Genomic DNA, 22,587 nt, shown 5'->3' with positions numbered 1-22,587 from the left:
AGTCTGTGAATCTTACCGTGGCCGAAACATATGTTCAATCTTAACGATCTATCTATCGCCAAACTAACTGGCAGTCTCACACTGCCCTTGTCTCAGTCCACTCGTACTGAATATACCCGACCAATGAATCTGGAATTTATGCTCTGAGAAAGTTGCTACCGAAGCACATCGTCTTTCTTTCTCTCCACCACCTCGGACTACCAAGAAGACAATTTACTAGCCACTCCTCAGCTGCTATGTCTCCATCTACCCGGATCTCTGCCTTCTTTGGTACTGTGGCCACCTTTCTCTGTCTCAACAAGGCCAGCGAGATTACGGACACACAAATCATTCAAAATCAGGCCAAAGTCGAGACCCAGCCGGTCGGCATCAAGATCGAATGCCCCGCGTTCAAGGTCGCGCCACACATCGCAGAGTCCGTTGTCCTCGACAGGGGCAAATACAGCATCCCTTGCCCATTACAGGCCAAGCTTCTCCCAATCAAAACACGAGCCGACAAGAAGAGGTCGAAAACCAATGTCTTCACTCTCTTTGACCGGACGGACAATGTATGCTCTCTTATATCTGCTCGCACTGTCTGCTGAATGCTGACCATTGGCATCCTTCCTCGTACATAGAAGACCACCAGGTCCCAGTCCACACCCGCAATCTCTGTCGATTCATTTACCCTTCGGACGGCAGTCGACTCAGTCTCCTCCCGAGGATATCCCGAATCGATAAACTCTCTGCGTACTGTCGCTAACCCGGTCAGGCCCTTTGTGTCTAAACGACAATCGACGCCATTCTCCTTCGCCCGTGCCAAGGAGACCTCACTCGAAGGTGCAAAAGAGTATCTCGAATACCCGGCGGACATTTTGCGCAATGAATATGACGGCTTCGACCACTACAATGCACCCTGCCGGGGCTTCGAGCATGCCCCGATCTCGGAAGGTCAATGGCTATGCGGATCCAATATCCCCTCGCCCGATCTCCCCCATACCCCCATACCGCCTCGTAACAGCTATATACCCCCTCCTGCTTTGAATTATGGTCCGAACACCTATAACCCATGTCTGTACGACGTCGGCCACGCTCGTGCCTGCGCCGACGCCACCTATGGCCATCTTCAATCCACTTGTCCCGGCCTGACCACTATCGCCGCCAACGAAAGACTTCTCAAGATCAACGGCTCTTGGTATATCGTTACCTCCATACCTTTGGTCCCCGGTCATTATCTCTATACCAGACAAACCTTGTGGACTCCGGATATCCCGGCATTCCCGCATGGGCATGAGGTGAAGAGGTGCCGGACGGATGGGGAGAGCTTTTTCGGATTGTCGCCGGAAGTGATGGGTGGGGGTCAGTGCGGCGAGAACGATAATTGCGAGTTCGCGGTGAAGCGGCATGGTCTGTGGCACGTCGTAACGATGGATCCGACACATGCGGATGTCAACGAGAGAAGATCGGGTTTGTTGGAGATGGTGTCGGAGTGGACGAAGGAAGAGACGAACGAACTCGACAAGGAGGCATTCGAGGTGTTTGGCGGGGGAGAGTGCAGAGCCAAAGTAAACGAGATAGACAGAGAGGCGATGGTGGCCTCGAAGACTTGGTTGAGGACCGTGTTCTAGCCGCATTAATGCTTGTGGAAGTCTTGGTTGTCACAGTTATGCTTGATGTTTGCTCGCAGGTCTTCATCCTACAATTACATTCCGTTTATTCTACATATTTTTCCTGGTACGTACAGTGTATAATCGCTTTTTACCATATCGTCTTGCCTTTTGTCGCTCCCTATGTTCACTTTAATAGACTGTACACATCGTTGTATCTCACTCTTCTTGTCGTTGTCTCCCTACCCTGTGCATCTTACTATAGCTACTTTACATCGTGTCTTTTTCCAACGTATCGCTCTGTCCACGCTACACCAGTCGCTGTGTACATATCCTCCTCTAATTCTATCATGAACTACCGCAATACTACATATACTGGACTGTTCTCGATCACGTCACGTAGACTGATCTGCCAAAGTGATCACCTTCTGCCTCATCGAACACAATGAGGCAGCTGCAATCCAGCTCAGATAAATGTCTAATATAACAAAGACAGCAACAACTATAAACGTCAACAACAGGTATCGTATATTACCCTCTCCTCATCCTGCAGCACGATGTATATCCAAAAGTAAAAAGTAAAAACGGAAGTGGCGACACGGAGCACGGTCCTTCACCTAGGAAACAAATAAACAAAATATTCAGCAGGGGTATATATAAATGAAAGCAATCCACAATCCGGCCGAAATAGATGATGCGTATTGAAGATCGAAGAACACGGAGTAGGTTGCGAAGGTGTGCGAAGGTGTGCGAAGTACGTGTATGAGGGCGTGTTTTACAACAGTAAAAACATGGTAGAAGCTTCATACAATTAAAGGGGATGAGTACGCCTAAGCATGAGGCGAGGATTGAGAAAAGGAGGTCAGGAATTTTGAGAAGTTTACAATGATGGAGGGATACTTCAACGAGATTGAATATTGTGATGAAGAAGGGTAGGTCAGGGTGTGCCATTAACCACAACGAATGACATGCCTATTGTCCGTCGGCAAGTCAAATCATACTGCCACACCGAGATAGATGCTACTGATCCTTTTTGATGCCAAGAAGGCAGGCACATCCTCCCCCTTCGCTCTGAAACAGTCCAACGGTATCAACCCCACAGTCTCCTGACCATCCTTTCTAACCTTCGCCCACCCGTCGTCGTAGGCTTGTACGACCGTAACAAGCTCTCCGACCTCTACCGCCAACTCGTCCGACAAGGTGGGGACAAATTGCCTGTAGATGGTCATCTTCTCGCCGGGAGCGATAGAACGAGTAGAGTAGTATCCTGATTCGCCAGAAGCCGCCTCGTCCGAGAACGGGCTGTCCTCGTCCTTGTCACCCACCAAGCCAGACTCCGTCGACTCGTGAATGGACGCTTCTGTGGCGGTCTCGTAGGCGGACGGTGTGGTTGAGATGGCAGCCGAGCGACGAACTTGAGGATCGGAGACATTGGAAGACGTACCCGAATGCGTCGAAAGAGACCGATTCAGGACGGAAGAGGATGTATTTGCTGAATACGGGGTAGGCGTCAACAGAGAGACACCCGAGCCAGGGATCGTGGACGGATAGTTCGGTGTGGAGACAGGGTCCGCGAATGGGTTGTAGCCTACATTTGCATCGTTGGAGTCGGGAGGCTTGGGGAAAGCGAAGGACTCCGTCGGCGAGAACGGTCGAACTGACATGGGTGTACGAGGTTGTTCCGGTCGTGGATCGTCGAGGCTCCCGACACCATTCCGACCACGCACCGTACTTGGACTGACAGGATCTTCAGGGACGGCGATCAAAGGCGGTATGGTCAACATGCCGGCGGAGTCCCTCTGCGTGGCGCCAGATATGGAAGTTTCGCTCGAATAGGCCGAGTTCCGGTCCCTCGTCGCGTTGAACGGGATCCCTTCTACTACTGCCGCCTTGTAGCCTCTGGAAAGCATTGGACCGCTTACGGTCGATGCACTGATCGTCGACGAGCGTACTTGAGCCATCGTGGGACCAGGTACAGGCGTGAAGTCCGCTGAAAGATGTTCCACGAACGCAGAACCGGTAGACATCCTCGGCTGCGCCCAAACGTCCTCTTCAGGCCGGTGACCGACAGGTCCTATCATAGAGCTGGCGGTTGTAGGGTGCCCGATACTTGACGGAGGAATGTCGGGGTCAAATTCTTCGCGAGGGGTGACAGAGCGCATAGACAATCTTCCAAAGTTGCCCCAGCTCGAACGAACACTAACCCGAACAGGCCCCGCCACACCTCTCCTGACCGCCTCTGTACTCCCATATGTCGAGGTCGCGATGCCAGTGCCGCCAACCTGGTTGAGGTTAGCGCGCCCGAAGAAATTTTGCAGCTTCTTCCTCTTCTCCCTAGTCCTCCGCCGCTGGATCAGAACGGCCAGCATGATAAGCAGCAATATCAGGCCTATGACAAGTCCCATAATGCCGCCGATACTTAAACCACTGGACGTGGAGGTCCCTCCACTACCACCACCGCCGCCATTCGGTCCATTGCCCGAGGCTCCACCTGAGCCCGACCCCGAATCAGAGCCCGAACCCGAAGTTCCTGAGCTGAGGCCGGATGGTGCAGAGAGAGCAGTAGAGGAGCCTACGGCTAGGTTTCCACCAAGGATGCTTGTCCCGCTGACTATCGAACCACCGAGATCGCGGGTAATGGATGCTGCTGCGAGGTTTTGGTCATCGAGTGTAGTGGCCGTTCCAGAGGCGCCACTCGAGGACAGATTGACACTGACACTAGTAGCTCCAGAGCCGAGAGCAGTAGTGGTTCTACAAGTAAACAAGCGAAGTGAGTTGTTTGGTCTCGGAAGGAGCTGTATGTTTGCGCTCACCCAGATCCAGATACTACAGCGGTCAGTGTAGAAGAACCATCGGTGGCCGTGCCACTCGAAACAGTCAACGCTCCGGATGGAGAGGATGAACTGCCATCGTCGGGAGTGCTTGCGGTAGAAGACCCACTGGAACCGTCGCCGCTTGAGCTCGCGTCAGGGTCCCCTGACCCATCGCCATCACCCGGCGACCCACTACTCGAACCCCCACTGTTGCCTGAACCTGAGCCACTCCCGCTGGTAGGCGAGGAGGAACCAGCGGTCCCGGTCTGCGACGGATCTGACGAACCTGGAGATGTGGAAGACGAAGAGCCACCTCCGGAGACCTGAGTTGGTACGGCAGGAGACAGACCTCCGATGATACCGGTCACTGCACCAGTTAGGTCTGTAACAACTGCGCCTGCAGCGGAGCCAACCTCGCCAACTACACCTCCTACGGCCGACACGACAGCTCCTCCTGCTCCGTCAACGGCTGAAACCACGGGCGAAAGAATTGAAATGATGGGATTTCCAGGGGAGCCCGCTGAAGACGATGAACCTCCGGAAGCAGCAGTTTCAGTGGGACTTGGGGAGAGATCGTCGACTAGGTTTGTAACGAGACCTGTAACATCTGTCACGACCGCGTCGGCGGCAGTCAGCACGTCGTCTACTGCTCCCCCGACCGCGGATACTACGTTCCCTGTGATTCCGTCAACGGCAGACGCAATGGGATTGACGATGGACGCGAGTGGATTCCAGGGTTCAGTACTCGCGGTGGGTGTTGGGGAATTGTCGTCAGAACTCGAGTCGGAAGCTGTCGTGGGAGAAGTCTGAGCTGTCGCCGCTGGAGCCAAGCCGCCGACGATGGCCGTGGCTGCACCGGTCAAGTCGGTCACGACAGCGTCCACACCGCTAAGGACGCCGCCTACAACACCACCCACTACGGAAACTACATCGCCCGTGACGTCGTCTACGGCTGACACTACAGGGTCGACTACGTCCGCTAGGAGTCCGCGTTTGGAGGTAGAACTTGAGGTCGTCGAAACGGCATCTGAGCTCGAACCAGCTGTGGTCACGGAAGGGGATGGGTCGGAAGAAGCGGATGAGGTGGGGTCCCCGACGCCGCCTAAAATATCCAGGTTTCTTGCTCGAATATCCTGGTGAGAAGAACGACGAGAAGAACGTCTTCTAGAGTCGAAAGAGCGGTGAGTAGTCATATTAGAGCAAGAATAAGAAAAGAGAAAGGGAGTGAAAAAAAGACTGTGGCTTGTAAGAAGAAAGGAGAGTAATAGATCGCCAATCGAAGATAACACTCCTAAGCGAGTGGCAATCAGACCGTCAGCAACGGCGGCGACGAGTCGAAGGAGGACTGAAGTCGTGGGGTATACTCAAGCTTGCAGACTATAGCTCGAGGGAAGGCATGAGAAAGAGAAGAGGGAAGGCAGACTCATAGCTCTGAGATAGCACATGAGCGCCGCGCCGTTGCATGAGCAGGCACAAGAGGGTGTGCCTTTTCCCCATCGCTGTGAGAAGGTCGAGACCGCAATATCAAGAAGCTTCGTGGGCCTTGCGAGCCTCGTGGCCCGTTGTCCATCAGCGTTTTGCCTATCGCTAGGTGACGCAAAGCAGGTAGGTCAGAAAACATGTTCGTGCTGGGCGATCCCTAAAAGTTCCAAGTTTGTAAGACCGCGCTTTTGCATTTTTTAAATCCTCGCATGAACGGTTCATCCCTGGTTCATCCGTCTTGCACAATTTCCGAAATCAAATATGTGTATCGTACCAGACGAGTCCGTCGAGGTCTTCGACATCAGCGCTACTCTGAATTTCCCTCCTGATATCCACTGTATATATGGCGTTGGGGTCAGAGTCGGAACAGAAGGCGTCCCAAGTTGGTATGACCACGACTCCAAAAGAAAACACACACGACGATGACGAACCCAACTCCAGACCTCGCCCAAGTCTCGATGCCGAGTTTGCACCCACACCCATGCCCACATCACACAATTACGATGCTTCGGTTCACTTGCAGAAGAGAAGCAGGTGGAGGCTGATATGTATCGTTCTTGTATGTACAAGCGCCATGATCGTGAATGTGAGTGATCTTCCTAGATTCCCGCGTTCTTGGGCCACCCTCCGGCCACCGCACATCTTCCATGCATCCTGCTTTCGAGTCTAAATACAAGGGCTTCAGATCGCAAACTCAGCGGCGGTAGCTATACTACTACCGGCCATAAGCTCAGAGCTCGACGTTGAACCGGCCAACTTGCAGTGGGTTCAGTCAGGTGAGATGAACACCTGTGGACATTTCATCGAACTGTACTGACTCTTCCCGGCAGCTTATTCCCTAAGCTCGGTCCGTCTGACCTTCTCATTATAGCCCATGGCACAGTATCTAACCTCTTCACCGGTTCTGGGAACGGGTGCAATCTAGGGATGTTTTCTCCTACTGTTCGGCAGGCTGGCAGATCTGTACGGACGTAAGAGGGTCTTCCTTCTTGGGTTCACCGTCATTGGAGCATTTGCTCTGGGTGTAGGCTTTGCTCCTAGTGAGTCGTGCAATGATATGTTTCATCTTCTCAAGCTTGACAATCCTCCGTTTAAGATCAGATAGGGTTGGACCTTCTTCGTGCAATTCAGGGCTTGGGTGGCGCCGCTGTCGTACCTGCCGCGGTGAGTATTCTATTAGAAGTCTCTAAATATTGGTTCTCACTCTCGCTCGGCGCGTATCCCACCAATGTATACAGCTTGGCATTCTTGCACACACCTTCCCACCCTCACGAGCTCGCTCTATCGCCTTCTCTACCTTTGCAGCCGGCGCCCCTCTAGGTGGCGCGTTCGGATACGTGTTTGGTGGGGTTCTGGTCCAGCTCACAGAGTAAGCTCGCTCATCCTTCGTCCTGTGTAACAATGATTTCTGAGGTAAAGGATCACGTCGACTGATAGCCCTACCTGGCGCTCGGCATTTTATCTGTATACCGGGTTATGCGGACTGAGTATTGTCGTTGGTTATTTCACAATTGACCCGGACCAACCGTCACAAGAACTGGACAGGCGTGTAGACTGGATTGGAGCTGGTTTGGTCACAACTGGGCTGGTGTTAATCATATTCGTACTGAGCGACTCGCCATCCGCCCCTCAGGAGTGGCGTACGCCCTGTCAGTTCTTCTCTCCCTCTACCACTTTTTTTCTTTCAATTTTTGTATACTCATGAGTCCGCCTCGATATAGATATTATAGCCCTGCTCATCGTCGGCTTCATCTTCATCCTGCTTTTCCTCGCATGGCAACGCTTCCTCGAACGTCTCCGTGCTTCACTTGGACTCGACCTCCACCCTGACCCTAGCATACAAAATACTCATGGCTTCATCCCCGAACCCTCGAAACTCTCCTCCGATGCCGAAGCCCATCTCAAGTCACTGCGTTCTAAATGGTGGGCCGCGCCACCACTCATGAAGCTCTCCATGTGGAAGCGGGCGAACGGGAGATTCGCAGCCATGCAATTTATCGCCTGTCTTAACTGGTGCTCGTTTGTTTGTTGGTCGTACTGGGTACAGCTGTATTACCAGAACTATATGGGATTGACCCCTATAAATAGCATGGGTAAGTCATTCCAGTGACAACTGTATGGCTGTCGTTCTGTCATTGATGTTGTGAGTCTCTAGTACGAATACTGCCGACCTCGATCGTAGGTGTTCTTTGCAATGTTGTCATGGCCATGATTGTCGGCCATGTACCCCTCGTGTGGCTCATCGGTTCGTTTCTCGTTCGTTCCTGCAATACTCGTGAACTCATGAACATTTGCTCATGCAGCTTCCGGCACGATGCTCACGGGGTGTGCGAACGTCTTCTTTGCCGCCATTGACCCCTCTCTACCTTACTGGGCACTCCAGTTTCCATCCGCCTTGATCATCGTCGTAGGCGCAGGTAACACACACCACACATCCCTCCTGATAATCACTCACCAGTCCACCTTTCACTCTCATAGACTTTGTATTCGCAGGCAAGAGTCCCTACTTGCACTCATTCACACCCGCACGACCATTACTCATCCGCACACTTGACAGCCGGAACCCTTTTCATCGCCAAAATCTGTCTCCCACACGAACAATCCGTCGGCGGCGCCATCTTCCAAACCATGACCCAAATCGGCTCCACCTTCGGTCTCTCCATCAGCACCATCGTCTACAACGCCATCGTCCGCTCCAAAGCCGCTAAGCTCGGCGTCGAGGTCACCGGTTCCACGAGCGACTCAGACATCCCCAAGGCGGCGTTGTTGGGGGGATATAAGGGCGCGCATTGGACTGCCTTCGCGTTCGGTATTGCTGGTGAGCTGTTCTTGTTTCTTTTCCGAATTAAGCTGTCGATTACTGACTTGTTCCTCCTTTTTCTGTTTTGTGTGGCAGGTACCGTCATGGGAATCCTGTTCCTTCGGGGCGTCGGGATTGTGGGGCACAAGAAGACGAAGCTGAGGGACAGAACCGCCGAGGAAGGCGTGGACGCAGAAGGGAAGCAAACCCCGCAGAGCGAGCAACACACTCGAGAGCGAGAACACGACAAAGCTATCGAGGAGACGTTAAGCAGCTCAGTAGTCCAGGAGAAGACTACTGCCTAGGGTTTTTGTTTTCTATCTTCACGAGAGGTTTCATCATATAGACTTCTGATCTACGTAGAGGGTTGCTTTAGAATGTACGACGCGATATAGACAGAGACATATACAGACTTCGGATGGTTGCTGTGGTGAGACGAATGCAGTCACGCGAGACCCGTACGGCAGTCATAATCGTCTGGCCGATTTACGCACGTACTGCCCAGGCTCATCACGTATTTTCATCTGCTTGTTTGAGAGCGCGAAGAGAACCGGACCCGGACGCCCGTCATAATGATGCATGCATTGTTTTTGGCGTGGTGAAGAGAGTATGGAAAACATACAAGCATGGCATAAACAAGGGGGAAATGAAAGCAGAAAACAACAAGAGAAGCCAGCAGCCGCCCCGCGACGCCTACTGCTCAGCCGCACGCTGCTTCCTCCTGACGTCACGCTCCTCAGCGATGGTGAGCTTAGTGCCCTTGCCCTTGGGCAGCGAGATCCATGGCTTGGTGCCCTCCCCGATAACGAAAATGTTCGTTATCCTAAAATATGCAGCTTCAATACGGTGCTTCAAGCCAACAAATGAGATCAAAACTCACCGCGTAGCGAAAGTACGGTCCAAAGCGTCCTTCACGTGCACAATATCGAAGTCTCCAATGTGCTTCTCACGGTGGACGATAACACCGGAACGACCCATGTTGCGACCGCCAGTGATCATGACGATGTTACCAGTATCGAACTTGGCATAGTCGGTGATCTTGTTCTGAGTAAAGTCAAACTTGACGGTGTCGTTGACCTTGATGAGGGGGTCAGGGTAACGGATGGTGCGGCCGTCGTGGGTGACAATGTAAGGAACGGCCTTGGCGCCGATGGCAACTTTCTTGACCTTCAAGAGCTTGTACTCAGCCTCCTCGGGGGTGATGCGGTGGATGGTGAAGCGGCCCTTGACGTCGTAGAGGAGACGGAAGTGTTCGCCAGACTTCTCGATGGTGAGGACATCTATAGATTCGCGCAAGTGAGAACATGTAGTGAATTACTCGTTGGACTGAAACTGACCCATGAAGCCAGTGGGGTAGGTGTTGTCAGTGCGGACCTTTCCGTCGACCTTGATGAGCCGTTGTTGTACGATGGAGGTGACCTCACGGCCAGTCAGGGCATACTTCAGGCGATTGCGGAGGAAAATGGTAAGGGGGAGGGATTCCCGGAGCTTATGGGGACCTGGGGAGGGGCGGGGAGCCTACAAACGAGCAAACGCGAAAATCGCCTCATTGAGGATGTAGCAATTCGAGAAAAGTTGCTGGGACGTACGTAGGTTCCGCTCAGCTTGTCCAACATCCATGACGAGGGAGCGGCAAGGCGCTTCAAATGCTTTTTAGGTCCACGGCCCTAGAGAACGACGGGGTAAGCATACGAACAGAGTCGGGGTGCGGGATGTCATCCGAGTCGAACGGGCAGCATCCAACGCCAAACACAGTTTCGACGCCACGCCGTTCTCTGGAAACAGGCTCGACGGCGTGAATAGAGGGATACTGACCATGGTTGCTGTCTTCTTGCTGGTCTTGACGGCGTTGAAGTTGCGGCGGCTCTGTCGTCGCTCGCGCTGGGCTCGTTGGGCGGTGTGGGCGAATCGTGGGAGAGTTCGCTGGTGGCGCGTAAGACAAATTTGGCATTCAATTACGTAAGAGATCGTACCCAAACCTGATCTTTTGCAAGTTTGCTTTTCTTTGTTCTCTTCCATCACGACCTGCTGTATCATAGTCAATCCTCTCGATTCTACCACTGCTCTTCTCGTTGAATTTGGATCTTTCTCTCTGTAGAGAGTGCTCCTTGCGTGTTTGACCATCCTCTCTCTACCGGGAGCTTAGCCTCAGACCCGACCCGACCACCAGCCCAGAAACAAACGGTAGCATAGGAGGCATCTCTGCATCCCGATCATCCTCTTATACAACGCCCCCTCAAGAAACAACTCAGATACTTGTACTTCCTGCACGTTTCCCACATGACTATCCCGTAACTCTTTATGTCTATACTCGCCAATATCACCTATCGCCGGTGCAGTCTCCAGGCGGCCTGCATGACTGCTCCAGCCACCACCGCCGTGAACCACCACCACGCTCTTGGCCACTCCAGTCGCCCCGCAGAATCCCGGAATTCTATCTACATCGCACCAGAAAGACCTCACGATCCCGCTGTGATCCCCATCACAATACGACCTTCCGCATCCACCTATGTCGCCGCCTCGCCTGAAGTCGCTTCTACTGCATCCTCTGTCTCTGCCATCTCATCCTCGCCTAAATCATTTCCCGACTCCTACTGCTCTTCGATTCCGGAGAGGAGATTCACCACCTCGGAGCTCGCCGAACCTGCCAGTATCTCCAAAATCTACGAGACACTCGACGCCGCTTCGCACCTTCATCGCCGTGGCCCGACTTTTACCTCTACGATGGCGCCATGTCTCAACTACACATCATCGCTGTGCACATTATCTGCACCTCAAATTATTCCTATCGTCGACGACCTCGTTTCTGTTTTGGACGCTGAGCTTGCTGCTAATCGTGCGGAGTATGCCAGCTGGCAAGCGAAGTATCAGGCTTTGATGTACTCTCCGCTGAATGTCGCCGACGACTAGTCCTTTGCTAGCTTTTTCGATAGCTTTCATCCTTTGTCCGCGCCCCTCGTATCGAACAATCAAATACCTTAATGTAATGGACCTCTTTCAAGTTCGTCGTACGCTGTTATCATGAGTGACCTTGTCCGGCGTCAGGTCCAGCGTCTGCGAGACCGGAGTCGTCGCTTTTCAGAGCTTCGGTCATGTTTGGTCTCAAATCTTGATCGATCTTGTCAATTCATCTATTCTGTTGTCACCTGTCACCTGCCTCCGTTCTGACGCTCAAGTGTCACCGTCACTGCCATCTCTGTTGGGCGTTGGACTTCGAACAAAACACATATTCCTTATATAAGCCTCGACCTAACAAGCCCCAATCATCCAGTGTGTGGTCCCTCACCGCCGCGACTGTCTATCTTCCGACTCTTGCATTGCCATCCCCCTACGTTAGTCTAAACATGGCGCTACCTCTCATGGGGATGTCCTCCTTCAACATCACTATACCCGCTTTATCCGAGGCTCCCGCCGCCGCCATATCCGTACCCAAAGCCCCTTCGCCTACAGAATCATCATCGTTCTCAAAGCCGAGCTTGGCCAGAGACCGCCGGGTACGGCCCAGGAAGAAGCGTGCTGCTATTCCGAGCCCTTTAACACGATGTAATATCAACAACTACCACGATGCCACACAGCACGACATTCGCGATACCTCTGCTGTCCCTACCCCTGCTGGCAGCGCTGCCTCAAGCCCGCCAGAGAGTCCGTTTCTTCAGACCCCCGCCTTCCGCGCAGAGAGCCTGCAGAAATTCGACTTCGAGGATGACCACGTTCACAAATATCGCGCCGTCTCAATCACCGGGCCCACACGCCTGCATACCGCGACGCGGCCGCTTTCAGTCTACACATACACCACGCCGCGTAAGGCCAACAGTGACTCGCCCTCTCCCCCTCGCATCCCCTTGAGCACCTTCCACGCCCAATATCCTCCGTCATTCGTAGACATGGCAACCACCCACCTGCATCTTTATCCCTGGAACGACTACAGCACCGAGGTTACGTCGCCGAACAACCGCCACAGTTTCCGGTTCGACGACTCCGATGCACTCATGGACCTTGCGTTCTCAAGATCCTTTGACGATTTGTTGCTATGTTTGGATGATGAGATCGAGTGGAATAGAGTCGATAGGAGGGAATGGAGGGAGCGGGTTGAAGGAGTTGTCGGGGAGGGTGTTGAATATTGGGATGATCAGGCGTTTATGTGAAGGTGGTGTGGTAACTGCAGTCTGCGGTTGAGGACAGGTGAAGCTTTAAGTCGTTTTCTTGTGGGAGTTTGTCGGCGATACCTGTACTCTTTTTATTCATCTTGGGGAATCTTGAGTCCCATTTCGTTTGGAAGTCGTATAATTTGACTGGGTAATGGAGCAAATAATACGCACCAAGTGTGTGTGGCGTAACAAAGAAAGTAGATGTGGCGACAGAACCTCACAAGCAGGTCGTCCTATGTGCCCTCGCGTAGCTGGGTATACATGATATTTCGCGGTAAGGAGTTGGGTACCCAAAATCCAAAGCGCTTGGTATAATAAACGAACGTACAAGAGATGCATAAAGTCGCGGAAATCCTAGAAGATGAAGCCCCGTTTCATTCATTCTCTATCCGAGCCAATCCTCCTCAATGGGACAAATTCCGAACCGCTCCCTCTGTACGCTGCATACCCTGTCTCACCTTCGCCCTCTCTGTCTACATCTCCTCCATGCTCCATCTCACCAGCACCGACATGGGCAAGCACAATAGGAAACATGGCCGCCTTCCTCAGATTATTCGTACTCGGCTCGTTCACCTGCCCTAATCTCTGCTGGATTTCAGGCCTCGAACGTAATATCCAACCGATCTCGAGGATCCCTGTGCTATCGACCGGATTGTTCGTTTCGGAGTTGGGCGGCGTGCGGGTAAGAATGACGGCGAGAATAGCCAAGAAGATTGAGACACCGAGGCCTACGCTGACCTGACAACCGAAGGAATGGTAAGTATGGAGAGAAGAGTTCGACAATCTACGTGCGTGTTTTGGATGCTTACTCCTGCGATCTTGATCTGTTGGAATAATGTATGCGAGGTCAAAGAGGGACAACCAGGACGAAGCACATGAATTGAGACGCACATTCAAACAATATGCGGGTCTGAGAACAGGGATACTTGCTCTCCCTTGCTGCCTGATATTGCTCGTTGCCGTAGAACCTCCTGAGTTCAGATTCGCGGGTGCGATACTCGACGGTTTGAGATAAAGAGCTAAGTCGTAGCAAGCGGGGTTTGGTTACAAAGCTGAAAAGCAACGATGTGCAGGTAAAGATACGCTCACCAGACCAGTAAGCAGCTGCAACTGAGCTGGCTATCGCATTCTCTAGGTCACTCAACGGGAGAGTGTTTACTATTGTAGAGCCAGAAGCCTGATTGGGTAAAACGGAGAAGATATCTGGAACTAGATTCAAGTTCTGTAACAGTGATCTGCGAGCAATGGTCGGTGAATCAAGTAGTGATGGAGACAGCGAACCCTAACACTGCAGATGAAACTTACTGTTCCATAGTAGTGAGATAGCAATGTGGTGCATCTGCTTGTGAGACCTGATAATCTGAGCAGCCAGAGACTGCTTCGTAGGACGACAGTTTACTATAGGTGAATATATCTGTCCACTTTGAGTGAAAATTCAATCGCGTTCAGTAAGTTCGCGGAACGAGTTAACTAGCCAAAGAGTGCGCACGTCATCATAGAATGCGCCGCTATTCGTATCGGTCGTGCTCGCATTCCATGCAGACCAGGTGCCAGAGTCAGTCTCAAGTGTAGCCTGAGATGTTGGGAGTTTCGTTTGGGCATCCACGGTCATTTGTTCATCGGTTGCTTTTAGCGAGCAGCCGATGAACTGCACGGCCCACACCATGGTGTCGTTCGTAACATTCACATCACTACCGTGAAACTCTGCTATAGGAAGAAGGCTAGTGATCAGTCCAACTGCACAAACTTCAAGAGCAGGACATAACTCACAGAGCATGGGTGGCTGTGCTTGAACAGTACTGCCTATACTGCCTGCAGAGTCTGTAAAATTTGTTGTTGATATTATGAAGAGGTCTAACAAGAAGAGGATCAGCCATGGTGCCCATTATGGCAGGGTCTTAAATAAACGATCCCAACGTTTTGCGTTAGAGGCAGCAGTAGCCCGGACCACGTTTGGTGCTACATAGAGCATCGAAAAGTCAGATTTATACTTTTACCAGGAGAATGAACATATGTAGAGCATACCTAGGGCGAGGGTGTACGCGGAACCTCCCTGCTTCTCCGATCCGCCGATCAGGTATAGGGTAGCATTGACATCGGTTGAGGCTGATGCATCAGGCGCGGCGGTGAGGTTGGAACCTGGGACGTAGCCGCATGACACCTCAAACCGCGTCGAATTCACCTGAATGAACGCTATGTCAGGCAAGAGGGAAGTGACGAAGATAGGATCAAAATGCATGTCTGCCAACCTGAACCCCACCGGTGCCGTTATTTGTGTCCAAGACATCATACAGGGTGTTGTTCACAAGGCCGAGTGTTGATAGCGTGTTCAATCGCGTAAGCATAGGGACCAGGGTCGAGAAGTCACTCCAATCCATTCCTGACCTAATAGACCACACGATGTCAATAACGCAAAAAAATATCAGCTCACCAGAGCTTCTATGTGCACGTACGCTGCAGAGGCAGTCAGGTTAGGCACTGCTAGAGTCGTGGTAGTGGAAGAGGTTTCATCAAGATAGAGGGGTTTCAAGTCGAAGAATTGCGGCGTCGTGATATGGAGAACTGTTGCACCACCCAGGTACGAAGATATGAGGAGGACGCTCCCAACAGATGCAGGAAGCTGAAATTGGCGCAAGACAGTCAAGATGCTAGCCCCAAATCCAGTCCAAGCCGTGGTCTGATCGTGTGTCACCGTCAAGTTTTGGGAGGAAAGAAGGCTATGTCGAATCGAGAGTCTTTGGGCCACCAAGACTAGGAGGGCCGTGTAAGCCTAGAGTTGAGAACGAAACATTCAGTACTGTGCAGCAGCGTTATTGAACTCGAAGCTTGAGGGTGGGGAAGATTCACCGTTGCGAAAGTCTGAGTAACCGCTCCAAGAATGGAGGTTACAAGCGTCGCTCTATTCTCCTGGACTATAATCTGGTGTTCAGGGTGTCCTCCAGCGCCAATGCCCAATAGAACAATGTGTATCACGACTAGAAAGGCATGGAGTACTATGCACGATATTCGCCAGATATTTACTGCAGCTATGTGCCGCCGTATCATTGAAGACCGACTTCCCAAGGACTCGGACTAGGTGAACATAGAGATCAGCCACATGCGTAATTGTTGAGAAGAAGAGTATGCACCGTCTCTGAGCGATTTGGAGTCTGTACAGTCCCTTTGTCAATGGCATGATCATAGTCAGATTTGGGCGAGCGAAAGTCACTGTCATCGGTAAGACTGTGTTCTCGGGCACCGTGACGCGGCCATAGTCGAGGCATCGTCCGCAACGAGTGGGAGTTGTGGAGAAAGAGGAGAAACCGAGGATTTCGTGATCTCTAGCTTCTTGAACGATATTTACATTAGTAATCGCCGCTTGTACGAATCGTATTAGTCGCGATCAATGATGCTGATGCACTGCCATATTTCACTGGAATGATTGGGGTGTAAGTCGCGAGGATCAGCAGAACCTGTGCCTCAAAATGAAAGAAACAGGAGGAACTCTGCAGATTTATTAGTTATTTAGGCGTTCAGAATGAGTACTCAGATCGCCCTGACTAGACAGTGCTCTGGGAAACTTGAATCGGGACGTGGTGTCGAAATTGATGCTTGTAGTTCGAATGGCAGTGCCATGTCTCAGTGCGAGGGAGTGAATCCACGTTAGAGAGTATGACTCTAGTAGGCGTTTCAGATTCGTGAATTCACTGTCCATGCATGTCATACATGAACCAAGACAACGTTAACGAGAGAGGAAAAAATGGGACGCCACGACTCAAATTGAAATATTTGTTAGGATCAGAGGCTGTAGCCAAACAACGCGCCCACGCGACTCGAGACGCGGTCCGCTTTCCGGAATATTCACTTCTTCCTGGGCGCTGCATCTCGCGATGTCCCTTCCCACTCAAGGACGTGTAATCATCGATACTACTGCAGGGGAGATTGAGATTGAGCTATGGTCGAAGGTACGCAGAGGTTGGTTCTACTGCATCGAGCTCCTAGCCTGAACCATGAACTCGTAGGAAACGCCAAAAGCATGTCGAAACTTCCTCGCGTTAGCTATGGAAGGTAGAGGCTGCCACGCTAGTAAAGAATTGTACAACTCTGAGACCTTATAAACCCACAGGATACTACGATGGTGTCATATTTCATCGGTACGTACCAGCAGCTCCCGTGAGCGTTGGTAGTTTGACTCATCAGGGTTGCCACAGAGTTGTTCCCGACTTCTTGGTTCAAACCGGTGATCGTACAGGAACGGGTGGAGGGGGAGAGTCTTTCTATGGAGGTGCGTTATGGTGCTTAGTTCTTGAGCAACATGTTTTACTAATGAGTCTCAACAGAGCCCTTTGAGGATGAGATACGTCCGCGGCTACGCTTTGCACATCGTGGGCTTGTGGCTATGGCAAACAACGGGACGAAGAACTCAAATGACTCTCAATTCTTTATCACACTTGGTACGCCTCCCATCCTCGGCATAACGCATTGCGACCTCAATGGTGTTTCCAATTACAATCGAAGATCGTGCGGATGAACTTCATGGGAAGCATACATTGTTCGGTCGGTGTATCGGCGACACAATATACAGTGGGTCGCTTCAGTTACTTGCAGCATAGATTTTCGTGCGTACCTAATCAGATGTGCTTCAAACCAGACGTTATGAAGATAGGGTCAATGGGTGAGTTTGGACCACTAAGATTACCTGCTCGGCTGCCCATACCTATACATTCCAGAGCTCGACAAAAACGGGCGACCACTATAGTGAACACCAGATATTTTTATATATATGTGGATAAATTACTGACTGTGACGAGGTTCTCTAGCCCTCCCAAGATCAAAAACGTTCGAATCATCGACAATCCCTTCGACGACATTGTTCCCCGTATCACCGCGGAGGAAAAACGCGCTCAGCAACGCGCTCGCGCGGAGGCGATGAAGGAACGTGAGGACGCAGAACGGCGGAAAGGCGCCAAGAAGTACGTTTGTCTCTGTTCCTCTCCTATCTTTGCTCCAAACTCAGTTCGATCATATCATGTTGGATATAGAGACAAAAAGTTGCTTAGTTTCGGAGCAGACGAAGACATGGATATAGACGACAGTGCACCGGTATTCCAGAAGAAGAACATTGTCAGACCAGATCGTACGTCCCCTCACGATTGGTGACTTCCACCGAATCATTTCCATAACAGCGTACTGCCTTCTACATCAGTGGTCTCGAATCCTGAACAGTCTGTTATTCCTGACTTCGTTGTCCCACGTGATCCTCCAAAACAGTCCAAGAACGACGACCGCCCCAAGGAGGTATGTTCACCCAGCTTGTTAATTAAGTTGTCAATAACATTGTGATTCATATTGGGCGCAACAGGAGAAGCCGAAAGTCGTAGCCAAGACGGAGGACCTAAGCAAGATACGCGAGAAGCACGCGAAAGAGCAATCATCAAGGTGAATACTAGGTCTCGTTCACTTATGTTCATTCCCGTAAATATTCATTCACTACTGATTGTCTCGACTTTCTAGCTCACGACAGGCCGAGATTGAGAAGATGGAAGCCGATATTCGCAAGTTATCCAAGCGCCAGAACGGCGATGACAGCGATGACGAACCTGCCAGAAAGAAGGCAAAGAACAAGTCCTACCTTGAAGAGGAATTGGCCAAGTACTCCAAAGGACGTGGTATTCACAAGAAGGACAAGAAAAAAGACGAGTCAGATGTTCTGGCGGCTCTGACAACCTTCCGGACAAAATTGAAGTCTACGTTGATGGATGAGGAAGAGAGTAAAGACGATGTCGCAGAAGAAGGTGTCATTGGAGATGGCGAAGACCCGGGCATCGAGGTGGATGATGATACAGGTTTCATGTCTCATCTACTCAGTTTCCCCAAAGGAAACGATGAAGAGGTACGGAAGGCAGAAAGGGATTATGAGGTGATTGACCCGAGGCAACGAGGGGCGCGGGCGAGGGAGGAGGAAAAAGAGCGGAAGAAAGCGATGAAACCTAGGGATGGAGGTCGAGGATCTAAGAGGTGATATAGGAGTAGACGGCCTTGTTTTTGTTCTCGTCAAGTATCTTTGCTTTGCAATATCTCGCCATGCTTCACGAGACCCAACGAGTCCGAGGAGGTCACGGTCAGGCTGATTCAGAGACTTCGACACAACCAATCCCAAGTCAGTTTATTAGAAGTGGCAGAAGTCTGCAGGGGAGGAGTTGGACAGAACATGCAGCTACCAGTCTGTGCCCTTATGGACGCCAGTAGTTTGTCAAAGTTGATCGTCGACTGTTGGTCGACTGTTGTTCCCCGGCGAGGCAATCACTCCTTCACAATTGCTTGTTTAGGGTGTTTGGTCTTATTTGCGGGGCGGGGTAGTCAGCGGCGTGTCGAAGTCGCGCTCGGCAGCACAGACCCCACTCATCCTCAACCCACTACATCCTTCCCTCACACGCCCACATCACCTATAATGGCCTCCAAAGCTGCCTATAAACGCGTGCGTACTTTTGACTGCTCTATGTGCCATCTATGGTGCTGAGATTGGTTCCCTTCAGCTTTCGAAGGAGTATGTCGCCATGCAGAGGGAGCCACCGCCCTTCGTCTGGGCGGCACCGGACGAGAAGGACATCCTCAGTTGTACGCTGCCTCGTTTACTTTCGTTATGTCCGATGATAATGGGGTTAACCGTACAACCTCTGCGTTCAGGGAACTTCATTATCGTATGCATCATCCCGCTGTCACGCCTATCACAAGCCTAATCCAGACGTCTCCTTCCTCTTTCAAAGCGCGGGCCACCCGACTCTCCCTTTGCAGGTGGCGAATATCATGGAATACTTCTCTTTCCATCCGAGTACCCTTTCAAGCCACCCGGTATCAAGGTAAGAACCATCTTCGATACCATGGCGCTCATGAGTGGGCCATTGATCGAACAATCTACGGTTCGCTCTTCGTGGATACGCAGATGTTTACGCCCTCGGGAAGGTTCCAACCCGACAAGAAGATCTGCTTTTCTATGTCCGACTTCCACCCAGGCACTGTACGTCTTTGCATTGACTTTACTTTCGACCCCTTTAATCATTGCGCCACTGTTATCTCTCAACAGTGGAATCCTGCATGGAGCGTCCAAACCATGTGCGTATCTATCGTCTCTTGTTCCCTTTTACGAGGAATCGTGCTCATCTAGGATTCCCACCGCAGTTTGACAGGACTGGTCTCCTTTATGCTCTCCGACGAGATGACGACTGGATCCATGACCACGTCTGACGGAGACAAGCGCACTTATGCCATCCGTAGTCATGCGTGGAATATCGAACAGAAGCGTTTCAGGGAGGCCTTTCCAGAGGTCAGATATTCCTCGCCTTTATCTCCATGTACTCTGGCTGTTATATTGCCTACTTGCCCATTACTCCCTGTGTGTTTGCCTCCGTCGTTCCACACAATATCGCTCCATCTGTCCTAATATTCCCACGATCTTATGAGCTACTATTCTTTCCATATGAACAAACTACTGACATACATCATGTCTTGACTTACAGTTTTGCACACCTTCTCTTCGGGGACTTCCCAATATGGGAGAGAGAGACCAGGGAAAGCCGGATACACCACTACCTGCCGCGCCTTCTACAACTACAACTACCTCATCACAACTACAAACCACACCGCCGCCGCACCCAGCAGCATCTACAACATCCGTACCAACGCAAGGTGCGCCAACCGCAACTGGTGCTACTCCAAAAACTGGCACGGGCGCGGTCCGCCCACGGAAGATAGCAATGCCCAGGGTACATGGTGCTCCCGCTGCGACTCCTGGAAATGGTGCGTCGAATGGAGACCCTACTGGAAGTAGCGGATGGATGGCAGGTTGGAGGCAGATGGTCTGGGACAAATGGAGATGGGGCGTCCTCATTGCACTAGCAGTGATTGTGTCTAGGATCACGAGTGGCAGTAGCGTTTAATCGTGACCTCCGACCATACCGCCGCTGTTCATCTTCCGACCTGGCGACAACATTCGCCGCACTCTATCTATGGGTTTATTGATCAGCTCCATTCGTTTGTTTCGCCCTCCTTCAGTTTGAGCGTTTTGAAGGTCATAGACAGTGGGGGTGGGTTGAGGTTTTATGGAACATATACTAATATATTCTTCCCGTCTGTTATCTTGGTCTCAGATTGAACGACCGTCACTAGTGGACGCGTATCAACCTTCATTCGTTTACAGCCTGCGTATAATGTCTTGTCTTCATCGTCACCGTCTTATGTGACCCACCACTCACTGTACAATCGGACAGTATATCTACCGGTCTCTCTTTCTCTTCTCATTTAACATGAAATGGAATAATTCGCTTCGATCACGAGTTTATGTGTGGATGCATGGGCTTGAAAAATGATGAATGAGAACGAACCATGGAAGTTCAAGAATCTGCCATAGATCTAGAGTGGCGTTTTGGAAATCACGAGTGCATCGGGAGCCCAAAGCGAAAAGTTATACATGCTTTGTCCGGTTGACTTTTTTCGTGTTCGAGTGACACTGTATCTATCATTCGGTGGACGAACCAAACGACATATTTCATGCAGAAGAGCCCTGAGAGAGCATGACTTTAAGCCCAAGCGAGTTCAAGTGTGGCAAGAGGCCCCCAGGTTAGGGTTGGGGCAGACCCTCGGAAATCTCCGGTAACCAGCCACTCCGATTATTTGGCTATTATCGGAAACACCACCGCCAACGTTCACGACATCCTCAAGCAAAAGACGGCGAGATGGTGAGTGAATTCTTGATGGACGTCGGTGCGAGTGGTCTTTCTGGTATGGATAGAGAAGGAATGGAGGTTGGAGGAATGGTTGGACAGGCTAGGCGGGATGGATGTTGGGGAACTGCGTTGGGTGATGCTCAGTGGACCACCGCACCGACCGACGATACCTTGCCCCTCTGATGTTCGAATACTAATCTTGTTCTCTCTTCTGTAGACAAAAGGTTCGTTCGCAGGCTGCTTGTTCATGCGATGTGTTTTGTGCTCATGTGGATTATTGCATGGCTAAGGTACCTCGTCTTTCGGGTGCGTCCTCTCAGTTTTCTTCTCAATGTCTCACCTCTATTAACCGCGCACTTTTCCTGCCCACAGTAAGCGTCACACCAAGTCGCACACGCTCTGCCGCCGCTGCGGCAGGCGTGCTTTCCACAAGCAGCACAAAGGTGTGTTTCATTCAACTGCAAGCTACTCTTTCACTCATCACCTTCGCCCGCCCAAATTCAGAGTGCGCACAGTGTGGCTACCCTAGCGCAAAGCTCCGGTCGTACGAGTGGGGGCAGAAGGCCAAGCGCCGAAAGACCACTGGCACTGGCAGGATGCGGTACCTCAAGGATGTGTCCCGCCGTTTCAAGAACGGTTTCAGGTGCGTTCGATTGTTCGTTCTGCTCATTGGCTATGCCCTCATTCCGATCGGTTTCTGACTCTCACAGGGAGCACACCGTTGCGAAGAAGATCGTCAAGGCCGCTCCTTCCGCATAAGGGATTACCACTTGTCTATGCTCTTGCTCTTTTTTTGTCATGCTGTACCTGTCCACATAAATGCCAAAACGCGACATGCAACCATGCCCACCATGTTTCCCATTGAAGTGCTCGAAATCAAAGCATCGGTGGCCATGGCTTTGATCATTGAACCTGTTTGACCAACACATCGCGCATAAGATATCCCGCGTCGGCTGACTGTCCTTAGAGTGTTCTTTTTCTATTGTTCTCTTGCATAAGTGCTTAGTGCGGTTCATTGATTACTTATCAGCCGCGATAGGACTTTCCACACAATAA

At 51.4% G+C, this 22,587-nt stretch overlaps 11 protein-coding genes across 11 annotated transcripts; 8 read left to right on the top strand and 3 right to left on the bottom strand.

The window, feature by feature from the left end:
• Positions 1-236: 236 nt before the first annotated feature.
• STEHIDRAFT_115887 (uncharacterized protein) lies at positions 237-1,607 on the top strand (the record flags this gene model as incomplete). The annotated part of the gene is made up of 2 exons (XM_007310509.1): positions 237-548; positions 618-1,607. The coding sequence occupies 2 exons, from the start codon at positions 237-239 to the stop codon at positions 1,605-1,607; spliced, it is 1,302 nt and encodes a 433-aa protein (XP_007310571.1).
• Positions 1,608-2,581: 974 nt separating this feature from the next.
• Positions 2,582-3,250, bottom strand: STEHIDRAFT_68168 (uncharacterized protein; the record flags this gene model as incomplete). Its single annotated transcript, XM_007310328.1, has 2 exons — positions 2,582-2,929; positions 3,179-3,250. The coding sequence occupies 2 exons, from the start codon at positions 3,248-3,250 to the stop codon at positions 2,582-2,584; spliced, it is 420 nt and encodes a 139-aa protein (XP_007310390.1).
• Positions 3,251-6,362: 3,112 nt separating this feature from the next.
• Positions 6,363-9,070, top strand: STEHIDRAFT_105548 (MFS general substrate transporter; the record flags this gene model as incomplete). Its single annotated transcript, XM_007310508.1, has 13 exons — positions 6,363-6,467; positions 6,567-6,657; positions 6,712-6,728; positions 6,807-6,921; positions 6,978-7,045; positions 7,120-7,250; positions 7,319-7,530; positions 7,603-7,974; positions 8,037-8,126; positions 8,185-8,298; positions 8,360-8,374; positions 8,439-8,699; positions 8,778-9,070. 13 exons carry the CDS (start codon positions 6,363-6,365, stop codon positions 8,984-8,986), a joined length of 1,800 nt encoding a protein of 599 aa, XP_007310570.1. The 3' UTR covers positions 8,987-9,070.
• A 174-nt stretch (positions 9,071-9,244) lies between these two features.
• Positions 9,245-10,578, bottom strand: STEHIDRAFT_105544 (40S ribosomal protein S4). Its single transcript, XM_007310507.1, has 5 exons — positions 10,497-10,578; positions 10,271-10,348; positions 10,019-10,199; positions 9,562-9,961; positions 9,245-9,504 (listed from the first exon to the last, which is right to left on the bottom strand). Exons 1-5 carry the CDS (start codon positions 10,497-10,499, stop codon positions 9,375-9,377), a joined length of 792 nt encoding a protein of 263 aa, XP_007310569.1. The 5' UTR covers positions 10,500-10,578; the 3' UTR covers positions 9,245-9,374.
• Positions 10,579-10,982: 404 nt separating this feature from the next.
• On the top strand, positions 10,983-11,591 carry STEHIDRAFT_162862 (uncharacterized protein; the record flags this gene model as incomplete). The annotated part of the gene is made up of 1 exon (XM_007310506.1): positions 10,983-11,591. The coding sequence occupies one exon, from the start codon at positions 10,983-10,985 to the stop codon at positions 11,589-11,591; it is 609 nt and encodes a 202-aa protein (XP_007310568.1).
• A 434-nt stretch (positions 11,592-12,025) lies between these two features.
• STEHIDRAFT_115883 (uncharacterized protein) lies at positions 12,026-12,826 on the top strand (the record flags this gene model as incomplete). Its single annotated transcript, XM_007310505.1, has 1 exon — positions 12,026-12,826. The coding sequence occupies one exon, from the start codon at positions 12,026-12,028 to the stop codon at positions 12,824-12,826; it is 801 nt and encodes a 266-aa protein (XP_007310567.1).
• A 381-nt stretch (positions 12,827-13,207) lies between these two features.
• STEHIDRAFT_142860 (uncharacterized protein) lies at positions 13,208-16,092 on the bottom strand (the record flags this gene model as incomplete). Its single annotated transcript, XM_007310504.1, has 13 exons — positions 13,208-13,567; positions 13,639-13,653; positions 13,721-13,848; positions 13,919-14,064; positions 14,135-14,250; positions 14,319-14,536; positions 14,600-14,683; positions 14,747-14,788; positions 14,855-15,011; positions 15,079-15,214; positions 15,283-15,599; positions 15,677-15,901; positions 15,958-16,092. 13 exons carry the CDS (start codon positions 16,090-16,092, stop codon positions 13,208-13,210), a joined length of 2,079 nt encoding a protein of 692 aa, XP_007310566.1.
• A 606-nt stretch (positions 16,093-16,698) lies between these two features.
• On the top strand, positions 16,699-17,968 carry STEHIDRAFT_68162 (cyclophilin-like protein; the record flags this gene model as incomplete). The annotated part of the gene is made up of 9 exons (XM_007310327.1): positions 16,699-16,773; positions 16,831-16,876; positions 16,935-16,962; positions 17,020-17,093; positions 17,149-17,262; positions 17,327-17,392; positions 17,460-17,483; positions 17,539-17,566; positions 17,629-17,968. 9 exons carry the CDS (start codon positions 16,699-16,701, stop codon positions 17,966-17,968), a joined length of 795 nt encoding a protein of 264 aa, XP_007310389.1.
• Positions 17,969-18,317: 349 nt separating this feature from the next.
• Positions 18,318-18,830, top strand: STEHIDRAFT_68393 (uncharacterized protein; the record flags this gene model as incomplete). Its single annotated transcript, XM_007310343.1, has 1 exon — positions 18,318-18,830. A coding segment is annotated over one exon (513 nt), but the record flags the coding sequence as incomplete, so codon positions are not given.
• Positions 18,831-19,212: 382 nt separating this feature from the next.
• Positions 19,213-21,136, top strand: STEHIDRAFT_87456 (UBC-like protein). Its single transcript, XM_007310503.1, has 8 exons — positions 19,213-19,286; positions 19,345-19,426; positions 19,496-19,509; positions 19,576-19,668; positions 19,752-19,826; positions 19,893-19,921; positions 19,988-20,132; positions 20,326-21,136. Exons 1-8 carry the CDS (start codon positions 19,260-19,262, stop codon positions 20,743-20,745), a joined length of 885 nt encoding a protein of 294 aa, XP_007310565.1. The 5' UTR covers positions 19,213-19,259; the 3' UTR covers positions 20,746-21,136.
• A 768-nt stretch (positions 21,137-21,904) lies between these two features.
• Positions 21,905-22,175, top strand: STEHIDRAFT_42773 (uncharacterized protein; the record flags this gene model as incomplete). The annotated part of the gene is made up of 2 exons (XM_007310316.1): positions 21,905-21,974; positions 22,036-22,175. Coding segments are annotated over 2 exons (210 nt in total), but the record flags the coding sequence as incomplete, so codon positions are not given.
• Between the last annotated feature and the right edge of the window lie 412 nt (positions 22,176-22,587).

Source organism: Stereum hirsutum (assembly GCF_000264905.1).
Source record: "Stereum hirsutum FP-91666 SS1 unplaced genomic scaffold STEHIscaffold_20, whole genome shotgun sequence".
Classification (NCBI taxonomy): Eukaryota; Fungi; Basidiomycota; class Agaricomycetes; order Russulales; family Stereaceae; genus Stereum; species Stereum hirsutum.
This window is presented reverse-complemented; position numbering and strand designations above follow the sequence as displayed.

Excerpts from the sequence above, each read along its gene's own strand:
- STEHIDRAFT_105544 (XM_007310507.1), bottom strand. Across the intron at positions 10,200-10,270 it reads ACAAGCTGAGCGGAACCTAC|GCTCCCCGCCCCTCCCCAGG; the intron begins GTACGTCCCAGC and ends GCTCGTTTGTAG. Across the intron at positions 9,962-10,018 it reads CTACCCCACTGGCTTCATGG|ATGTCCTCACCATCGAGAAG; the intron begins GTCAGTTTCAGT and ends GCGAATCTATAG.
- STEHIDRAFT_87456 (XM_007310503.1), top strand. The coding sequence starts at position 19,260 with ATGGCCTCCAAAGCTGCCTATAAACGC. Across the intron at positions 19,287-19,344 it reads CCAAAGCTGCCTATAAACGC|CTTTCGAAGGAGTATGTCGC; the intron begins GTGCGTACTTTT and ends GGTTCCCTTCAG. Across the intron at positions 19,669-19,751 it reads TCAAGCCACCCGGTATCAAG|ATGTTTACGCCCTCGGGAAG; the intron begins GTAAGAACCATC and ends GTGGATACGCAG.